Source organism: Canariomyces notabilis (assembly GCF_033297395.1).
Source record: "Canariomyces notabilis strain CBS 508.74 unplaced genomic scaffold N656scaffold_6, whole genome shotgun sequence".
In the NCBI taxonomy this organism is placed as follows: domain Eukaryota; kingdom Fungi; phylum Ascomycota; class Sordariomycetes; order Sordariales; family Chaetomiaceae; genus Canariomyces; species Canariomyces notabilis.
In genome coordinates, this window is record NW_027041828.1 from 263,661 (window position 1) to 273,399 (window position 9,739).

The following is a 9,739-nucleotide window of genomic DNA, read 5'->3' on the forward strand; positions in this document are numbered from 1 at the left end:
ATGGACGATTCCGATGTCATACAACCCCTCCCGGACACGCCTCAGAGCCCTGGCGTGCAGGATGGGGCATTATCCGGCGACGGAGGCATTGAGAACGAGGCAGAAGCACGGCTGAAGAAAGGAGGGCGTCAAAGACTACTCCGTGGCCTGCAGCGTATCTCATCCTCGCCCTCGTTGACTCGTTCCGGCCGCCCGAGGGCCGCAAGCAGCCCTTACTCGCTGTCGGGCACTCTGTCTTGTGTGAGCCTGGCTTCGACCGCTTCTCCTTTTGGCCAACCGAGCGCAGGCTCCTATTTCTCCCAGACGTTTACAGCGAACAGCTCAGGCACCGGCGCGTCGACGCCAGCCAGCCCGATGGTCGAGCAGTGCCAAGATGACGAAGCTGAATGCGAGCTGCCCAATCGGAGGGTCGAATGCGCGATGGCTGCACCGACCACTGTTTCTGTGCCAATGGCGCTCAGAAAGAAGACCAAGGCGGTCGATATATGGAGCGGAATACCTCTTGAGCTTAAGATTCACGTTCTCTCCTTCCTCCGGCCCAAAGAGCTGGTGCGAGCTTCGAGAGTCTCCAAGGGCTTCTACGAGCTTTGCTTTGACGGTCAGCTGTGGACTAGCTTGGACGCATCCGAGTTTTACCGCGAGATACCCGCCGAATCCCTCGCTAAAATCATTCAGTCGGCCGGGCCGTTTGTAAAGGACCTTAATCTCCGGGGCTGCGTTCAAGTTGAGCACTACAAGCGGGCCGAGGTCATAGTCAACGCATGCCGAAATCTGATCAATGCCACGTTGGAGGGATGTCGAAATCTTCAACGGTCAACCCTACACAGCCTACTAAAAGCCAACGAGAAGCTTGCTATCCTCAACCTCACGGGGCTCGCCGCTGTCAACAACGCCACTTGTAAGATCATAGCTCACTCCTGCCCACAGCTGGAGGTGTTCAATGTGTCGTGGTGCAAGCAAATGGACGCCCGAGGCATCAAGTTTGTGGTTGAAGGATGCCCCAAACTGAAAGATCTCCGAGCTGGTGAGGTCAAGGGCTTCAGCAACACTGATGTGGCCGAAGTCATTTTCAAAACAAATAGACTCGAGCGGCTGGTCCTGGCCGGCTGCGAAGAGTTAAACGATGTCGCCCTCAAAACCATGATTCACGGACCAGACCCCGAGATTGACTGCCTCACCGATCGCCCAGTCGTACCTCCCCGCAAGCTCCGACATCTTGATCTCACCCGTTGTTCACAGCTCACCGACAATGGCGCCAAAGCTTTGGGCTACCTAGTCCCAGATCTGGAAGGCCTGCAGCTATCAGGGGTCTCTCAGCTGACTGATTCCGCCCTCGAGCCGATCCTAGCATCAACTCCTCGTCTTACCCACCTCGAGCTAGAAGACCTCTCAGAACTAACCAACGGCCTTCTCTCCCAGCACCTTGCCAAGGCCCCTTGCGCGCCATACCTGGAGCATCTCAGCATCAGTTACTGCGAAAACCTGGGCGATCCGGGCATGCTGCCCGTCATGCGCAGCTGCACCCGCCTCAAGACCGTGTTCATGGACAACACGCGCATAAGCGACCTAGTGCTGGCCGAGGCCGCCGCCATGGTACGCGAGCGGTCCAACTCTGCGTCCCGCCCGCCGTCCCTCCCGTTCGTCGGCCTCAGCTTGGTCGTCTACGACTGCCCTCACGTCACATGGACCGGTGTGCGTGAGGTCCTAAGCCGGAATGCCGAAGCGGCCACGAGGGCGAGAAAGGGCAAGGCTGCTGCTGCTTCTTGTCCTGCCGCGTCAGCCCGACCGCCGGCCGAGGTCATCTCTCTCAAGTGCTTCTATGGCTGGCAGCAGACGGTCGATGAGCACACGAAGCGCGTTCTAAGGGGCGACGTCGCGGCCGCCGACAGGCTGGAGAGGAAATGGGCGGATTACATGCAGGCAAACGAAGAAGCGGGAGTTTCCGGGGCGGCCGGAAGGCGGCGGAGGAGGCGGCGGGCGCGCGAAGCGCAGCAGCTGCACGAGGAGGAGGGCGGCGCCGGAGGAGCCGGAGGGAGCGGTGCTGGTGGTGCCGGGAGCGGACCTGGCGCTGGCGGCAGGGGGAGGAGGAGGGCGAGGACGACGGGTTGCCTTGTTATGTGAGACTGCTTCCTCACCCATCTGGTGGTTCGCGGTGAGAGATCAGGTGGCGGATATTAGCCAGTGATGCTGCTGAGTTTGGCTGGCCCACATTGGTCGGTTGGCACTTTGGATTTACGCTACGACAGCGGACGGGATATGAGGCGACACGGTGTGGCATATGGCGTGATGATATGGGCAATCACCGGCGGAGGATGGGCGAATCAAGGAGTACTGCATGGGTTTGGGCTTGTGGCTGTATTTGGCTTGGGAGTTAGGTTTCGATATGGATTGCATGACGAGAGATCGGGTGGTGGAATCTTTTCCCTGGGTTGCTTTACGGTCTTTGGCGCCTTTCCGGGCGTTTACATCCTTCCCTTAGAGAACTGCGTAGCATTATTGTGTTTTTACATGCATCCATCATCAGATCGTCTTGCTCTAGGTTTACAGCACTTATAAGAAGATTAGATTTTTCTACCCTGTCTCGTTCACTAACCGGGATGGCCCTCCTACGATCTCATCCGGGGACGGCTTACATAGCCCAGTTCACTCACCCTCTTAGGGGGACGAAACGGGCTGTTGAGTTTTGTCCAGCTTCCTCCTTTTCCCAGTCCTGGCACCATTGTGCTGCTCACCTGTTGTAGCGTATAGACGTGCGAGTAAGTTGAACATCTATGCCAGAGGCCCGTGTTCAAGTCAAGTGCAGCAATCCCGGTAGTGCCATGCGGATCGGGAGTTAGGTATTGCTGTTGGGACTTCTGTTACATAGGTAGTACTCAAGTCCCTGCTGGTTCTGGCAGACGGCAAACCGCCGCAGCATGGAATGATCACATGACAGTATTAGGATCAGCCTGTTATTGTGAGTTTCTAGGTGCGAAGGGTCCTAGAGGATTTGCAAAGCCGCATTGCATTGCCTGTTGACCAGTTCACGGATTGCTTTCCCCGGCCATTCGGCGGGAAGCGAATCCGCTCTTGCATCGCTGAGGCCCGGCAGGTCAATGCCCGGGGACCCCGCTTCATACCGTGGTTGGCAGGCCAATTGAGCAGCTCTCGCATGCCAATGGCTACATTCCAGCTAACCGTTGAGAGAGGGCGGGAGAGCTGCTGATCCAGGGATAGGGTGGGAGGGAGGGTACCGTTCCGGGACCCGGCGACAGAGTATTCGAAACCGGCCAGTCGGAGACCACGAACTTCCAGCCGGTGCCGATGAGAGGGTGGGGTGAACGACCCTAGTGGTTATCGAACGTCATCTCTCGCAATCAGGCAGTTCGCATTGTTGCGGTTCTCGTCCTCCCGCTCGCGGCTGCGAGCCCTGCAGTGTCGAGTAGCACAGCATATAACCTCCCTCTTAGGGGCGTGCAGAGGCCACTTTCCCCCCACAACCCCAGGCGGGAGAGAGATCTGATGAACAGGATTTCTGGTTGCGAATATCATCCATCTTCCCGTAAATGGACCTGTCGCCATATCCGGTCTGTGGCACCATCTCGACGCAGGTATGATGAAGACGAAATAGGATCCGACCCATATCAAGGTCCGAAACTCCCCGGCTCAGAGCCGCTTCCAGTCGATCTCCTGTGTCCGTCCAGGGAATGCTCATTTCTGATGGAATGTGGGTGAGGGGTCGCAGATGGGGGTAATACAACGCGTGGGTTGCTTAGGGGTTAGGAGTTAGGACGACTTGATTGTCACCCCCACAGGTTCGCTAGAAAGTAGGCCCGCCGGTTAGGCATCGTCCACTGTGACTTGCCGGCCCCCATACGAATGATAACAAAGAACGTTGCTTGGAGGCAGCGTCAACGAAGCAGAGGAACTAAGGAAAGCTCAATCCCGGCGGATGAGCGGCATCGCGAGACCGTCGAGTAGGTCATCGGCGATGGACCAATGGCGGGCTGCCCTGCTTCGACTGGGGTTAAAACTCTCGAGCGGCGGGTGCAGCTGAGCGGGATGGCGTCTCGTACGCATCCAAAGCCTATCACTGTCGTTGTTCCACACAAGTCTTGAAGAAGCTCCCTTGCCTGCCTGGCAGTCCGAACCCCGCACTTGCCCAGCCCGGGGCCGGAGAAGAGCGAAGGCCAAGGAGTTCCGTATCCCAGGGAAGCTTTACGGGGACTCGAAGTAGCTTGGATGATAGTACTCTTGGGTTCTTTGCGGTCGAGATGCGCTGCAGAAGCAGGACTCTCAGCGTCACAGGGCAGCGCAGACAAGCAGGTGCTAGTGTAGCACCTTCCAGGTTTGCTTCAGTTCTGCCCTTTAATTGACTGGTACAGTTGTCGCAAGGAGTGCCGTTGCAGCGGTGATCTGGGAGGGAAAAGGCCGACGAGGAAGTGAAGGCCCAGGTACCTCCGTAGGGTTGAGAGCTTGGAGGACCGACCTATCACGATTCTCAATACATGAAGCATAGAAGCACAATCCACAAAAGGGAAGACACCGTTGAGACCGGAGGTTGATTGTTAGTGTAGTAGCACTGGTCGATGGCACTTGCTCGTGGGACGGCTTTCTTGGTGCGGGGAAGTGAAGATCAGATGAGCTGAGAGCAGTAGCATCTCTATTGTACTGTATTGTAACTTTGTACTGTATGTAAGGTATCCGTACCTGGGTGGAAGACATCAGAGTTGCTCTGTAAGGTAGTGGCGGGACCCTTGAGCTCACCCTGAGCCTGAGGAGAAACTAAGTTAGCTTAGCCTCGATATCTGACTCTTTGAGAGGCCAGGGGCAGTCCTGTTCAGTTTTCGCTTCGCACACACAGTGTTCTGTGTAGGTGGCTAATGTTATGCAAGAGAGGCAAGGTAGGTAATACCTGTGCAGTACCTTACATGTACATACATGCCTGTATGTACAGTACATACATCATGCCTACTAGCATTCGCAGTGGTCATTGGACACTGCTGGTTCCAGGTTGCTGGCCGGTGTTGCTCATTGTTTCTCGCTTCTCGACTCTGGCTGGTGTTCTTTCAACTGCCCTGGTTCTCGCCGTTCGTCACCTAAAGCTTCTGCCCTCTCAATCTGTTGACCCCTCTTTCCTTCTCTTCTCAAGCTTTCCTTCTCTTCCTTCCTCCGCACGGTTTTCTGCCTCTTATGCGGTGAACTCTACCTTATTTCTCAATTCCCCTTCTCCCTGAATTGCCATTCTTCCTCGTTTCTCTCCATCCTCACATCCCTCACCCGACATCTCTCACACGGTGGGAATTGGAACCTTTTACATATCATCCCCGCGCCCCGCCTATCGGCTCCCGGATCCTCGATTTTCCGGGTCTCTTTCTCAGGTCCAGTCCCCGGTCGCTCCTCTTCTGCTTTCCGCCGCCTTATCTCCCTCCCCTGGCCTGCGCACAGTCCAGGAGCCCCGCCGCCAGAGCTCATTCCCTGGTAGGTAACGTTGAAGGTTAGCCCGCGTTGGAACCCAGCACGCCAATTGGGCCTGCCCACCCACCGCCTGCTGCAAAAGGGTATGTGGACAATGCCCCGCCATCGGCTGCCGGGGTAGCTCTCCATGGCGCGCCTGTTTCCTCCTGTCACCTGCGCTCGCCTTCCTTTCCGCACATATTGAACTACTAGACAAAAACGAGGTGGAAAAGGTCAAACAAGAGGAAGGGATAAACAAGCGCAAATTTCCCAGAACAACATTGGATACCCCATGGTAGATATTGCTCTGCTGCGGTGCCTCCTCTTCGCTTTCTTTGTATTTTGTTTTCGTGGCGCAATCTTCGGTGGGAGCTTGGCCCTCCTGTCACCAAGACTAACCATCACAAAGTTTCCAATCATCACGTCACACTCCTACCGACCGCCTCTGCGCAAATCGAGACGGCTGATCCCGCTCCTCTTCGACACGCCCACTAACAATTCAAGAGTCCTCTACAACGCGTGCTCTTGTCGTCCATCACCAACATGTCCGGCCCGCAAGACATGCACCTCAACAATGGCGCTGAACTCTCCGAGTCGATTGAACAGCTAAAGCTCGGCGACGAGCCTCGCCTGGGTCCTGATGGAGATCCGGCGCCGAAAACGGATGAAGAGTATGCTCAAACTCAACTGACATTGCGGGCGATTGTATCCTCTAAGGAGGCTGGAGTCATTATCGGAAAGGGCGGCAAGAATGTCGCCGATCTTCGTGACGAAACGGGCGTGAAGGCTGGCGTTAGCAAAGTTGTACAGGGCGTCTACGATCGAGTCTTGACAATCACCGGCGGGTGTGAGGCAATCTCAAGGGCTTATGCCGTTGTTGCCCGAGCTTTGTTGGAAGGTGCCCCGGCCATGGGCATGGGCGGCGTCGTTCAGAACAACGGCACTCACCGTATGGCCTGGAGAATGTTGATTTATCTTTGAGCGCTGCTGACTGTTGAGTGCAGCAATCAAACTGCTCATCTCCCACAACCAGATGGGCACCATCATTGGCCGGCAGGGCCTCAAGATTAAGCACATCCAGGATGTATCGGGCGTGCGCATGGTGGCGCAGAAGGAGATGCTGCCGCAGTCCACGGAGCGCATAGTCGAGGTTCAAGGCACGCCTGAGGGCATCCAACGGGCCGTGTGGGAGATTTGCAAGTGCCTAATCGATGATTGGCAACGGGGCACAGGGACAGTCTTGTATAATCCCGTCGTCCGGACCCAAGGTACCGGCGCACCCGGCCTCGCGGGGGCCAGCAGCTACGTACAGGACCGAGGCCCGTACAGTGGCTCTCGTGTCACGCGAACAGGCAATGGTGCCGATTTCAGCAACGGCGGGCCTCGACCCTTCAATCGCCGCTCCGATTCCGATGCAGCTGCCCGTGGTCCGCCGACCCACGATGAAAACGGGGAGGAGATCCAGACGCAGAACATTAGCATTCCTGCAGACATGGTTGGCTGCATTATTGGACGCCAGGGCTCCAAGATCAGCGAAATTCGCAAGACTTCAGGCGCCCGGATCTCCATCGCCAAGGTGAGAGCGGCCGGCTTTGGCGCGATCCTCAGTTCACATTCCGCTAACGGAGGCGTCCAGGCTCCCCATGACGAGACTGGTGAGAGGATGTTCACCATCATGGGCACTGCAAAGGCGAATGAGACAGCTCTGTTCCTCCTCTATGAAAACCTCGAGGCGGAGAAGATGCGGCGCCAACAACAGGCCGCTCAGCCTTCCGAGTAGTGCCCGGAGGATGATGATGAACCGGTCCACAGGCTTTGATAAGCCGTACATGTTGTGACCGCTGGTGTTACGAGTGGGATTATTACCAACTGGCCAGCCAACGTTCTCCGGGGAAATCTTCCTGGGTTGGGTCGGATTTGGCAGCCCCTCGTTATGGGTCATTTCCAGATCTGACAGCCGCAAGGCGTATTATTCGGCGGGTGGGATATGACGTGACGACGGCTCCTTTATCGAAAAAAGCATTTCACCGGGTTCTTCTTTATTCTTGTTCCTTTTTCTTTTAGACCGGTTTCACTCACTCTACCATCACCCCCTATATTAGGGGAACCCAGACCGGCTACTCCACCGCCTCATGCCGCCGCGCCGCCATGACAGGGGCTTCGAGTTCGTGCAAGAGATTTGCCGAAGGAGACACTGAGTTGACGGCCCAAGCTTGGTCTGACTCTGGACGCAACCGTCCACGCTTTCCTCATCGGCCTTGTGACGGATTCTTTCCCGAAAATTGATACCGAAACTCCATGGCTACCATTCCGATCTCAGTTTCTAGCAGCCTTTAGCCATCCGCTTAGCCTCTCAACCGACCCCATATCCTCGTCGCGGGAAGGTTGGACCTCATCTCAGTATATTCGATACCGACCACGAGTGCGAGCCTATCTGTGCCCACTCCGACTCTCTTAGCGGGAAGGGGCTATGGCACAAATGTGCGGCCTCCTCATCACCGTCATCATTAGGTAGCTCCTCATCGCGCCCTGTCTTTGTCACACTATCACCACGTCTTTAAGATGTCTAGGCGAGACATCTAGGTGGAGACGGGAACAAATAAGTATATCAGCATCATGAACGCGTCCGTATCTCATGTCACGACTGTGATTATTGGTTCCCCTAAGAAAATGTGTAGAAGTTGGGCACTACCTAGCTGGAGCTAACTCCGTGGAACACCCACAGAGTTGGTAGCGGCAGTTGTAAAACAGCGCTTAGCGGCAGGGCTCCGGCGGCTCAATTCCCGAATTGGCGGGTCACATGTCCCTTAAATTTGTCCCCGGGCCAGCTGTTTTAGCGCGATGGTGCAATGGACCCCTAAAAGGGGTTTAGGCTGTGGGGAAGCGTTCTGAAAAGCCAGCCTGTCCGAATCCATGTTTGGACATTGGTGTGCAGTTGGCAATTGGCATTCTCCCAAAGTTTCGTGATGGCGGCCGTTGGCCTCATCAATTCCCGACGCCGCAATCCTTCGTTTTAACTTGCATTCGTTTTCCTGTTTTCCTGGTCCTTGCACGAGCTTGAAAGTATATACTTTTCGAGTTCACGACTGGCCACGCTTGTATCGCGATCGCTTTCGTGTTGAACAGGGACAGAGTTATCAAGGTTCTCGGGCCTCCAGCCAAAAACCCGTCTCGCCATGGCTCGTACGAAGCAGGCGATGCCAGTCCGCCGCGAACCGTCGTCAGAGTACGCTAGCAAACACGACCGAACACCACTATCTCCCACACCGACTGGGATGAAAGAGAAGGCCAATGAAATGGCCAATGAAAAGGCCAATGGCCATGCGTCCCTGGGCAAGTCGTCAGTCGAGAAGAAAGAGGCGGGCATCGTCACGCTCATCATCGACATTGCCGGCATCTACGCCTCCTTGTGAGCCGCTATAGCCCTGACTGACTCCTCCCTGATAACTTGGTGCAGCTAACTTTGGCTTCTTCCTCCATCCTCTAGTCTAACATGGGCCTATCTCCAAGAGAAACTCACAACCACCACCTACGGCCCCTCCAACGAGCGCTTCAAGTTCTCCGTCTTCCTCTTGACGATCCAATCGCTCTTTGCCGCGGCCGGCGGCAAGCTCTTCTCCATACTCAGCACCCCACGAGGTCAGCCGACACCGCCCATGATCCCAAACCGGCGGATTCTGGGCCCCTTGCTCCTCGTGGCCTTCACTAACGCGCTCGCCGCCCCGTTCGGCTACGCCGCGCTCGCCCACATCGACTACATCACGTACATCCTGGCCAAGAGCTGCAAGCTGCTGCCCGTCATGTTCCTGCACATCACCCTGTTCCGCAAGCGCTACCCGCTGTACAAGTATCTGGTCGTGGCGGCCGTGACGTGCGGCGTGGCCGTCTTTACTTTGCACTCGGGCAGCAAGAAGAAGCACCAGCACAACAATGGCGGCAACAGCGGCCAGACGGCCTGGGGCATGCTGCTGCTGGGCATTAATCTGCTGTTTGACGGCCTCACCAACAGCACGCAGGACTACATCTTTGCCACGTTCCAGCCCTATACGGGCCCCCAGATGATGGCCGCCAACAACCTGCTCTCGGGCGCCCTCACGGGCGGCTACCTACTGTTGAGCCCCTGGCTGGTGCATACCCCGTTCGGGGAGTGGTTCGGAATGGACGTCAACGGCAGCGGCGCGGGCGAGCTGGCCGCGGCGCTGGCTTTTTTGCGCAGGCACCCCGCCGTGTGGAGGGATGTGCTGGGCTTTGCGCTGTGCGGGTGCGTCGGGCAGGTGTTTATCTGTGAGTCGCTTCCACCCTT

At 56.5% G+C, this 9,739-nt stretch overlaps 3 protein-coding genes across 3 annotated transcripts in view; all 3 read left to right on the forward strand.

Annotated features, from left to right (window-relative positions):
* Positions 1-2,121, forward strand: N656DRAFT_767132 (RNI-like protein; the record flags this gene model as incomplete). The annotated part of the gene is made up of 1 exon (XM_064813535.1): positions 1-2,121. One exon carries the CDS (start codon positions 1-3, stop codon positions 2,119-2,121), a length of 2,121 nt encoding a protein of 706 aa, XP_064671677.1.
* A 3,858-nt stretch (positions 2,122-5,979) lies between these two features.
* Positions 5,980-7,216, forward strand: N656DRAFT_788366 (uncharacterized protein; the record flags this gene model as incomplete). The annotated part of the gene is made up of 3 exons (XM_064816685.1): positions 5,980-6,385; positions 6,441-7,012; positions 7,073-7,216. The coding sequence occupies 3 exons, from the start codon at positions 5,980-5,982 to the stop codon at positions 7,214-7,216; spliced, it is 1,122 nt and encodes a 373-aa protein (XP_064671678.1).
* Positions 7,217-8,612: 1,396 nt separating this feature from the next.
* Positions 8,613-9,739, forward strand: part of N656DRAFT_705813 (UAA transporter) — a gene marked incomplete at both ends in the record, with an annotated part of 1,417 nt that continues 290 nt past the window's right edge. Inside the window, 2 exons of the mRNA XM_064811303.1 lie at positions 8,613-8,845; positions 8,924-9,720. Of these exons, the coding sequence (XP_064671679.1) occupies positions 8,613-8,845; positions 8,924-9,720 (1,030 nt within the window). The remainder of the gene's footprint in view (positions 8,846-8,923; positions 9,721-9,739) is intronic.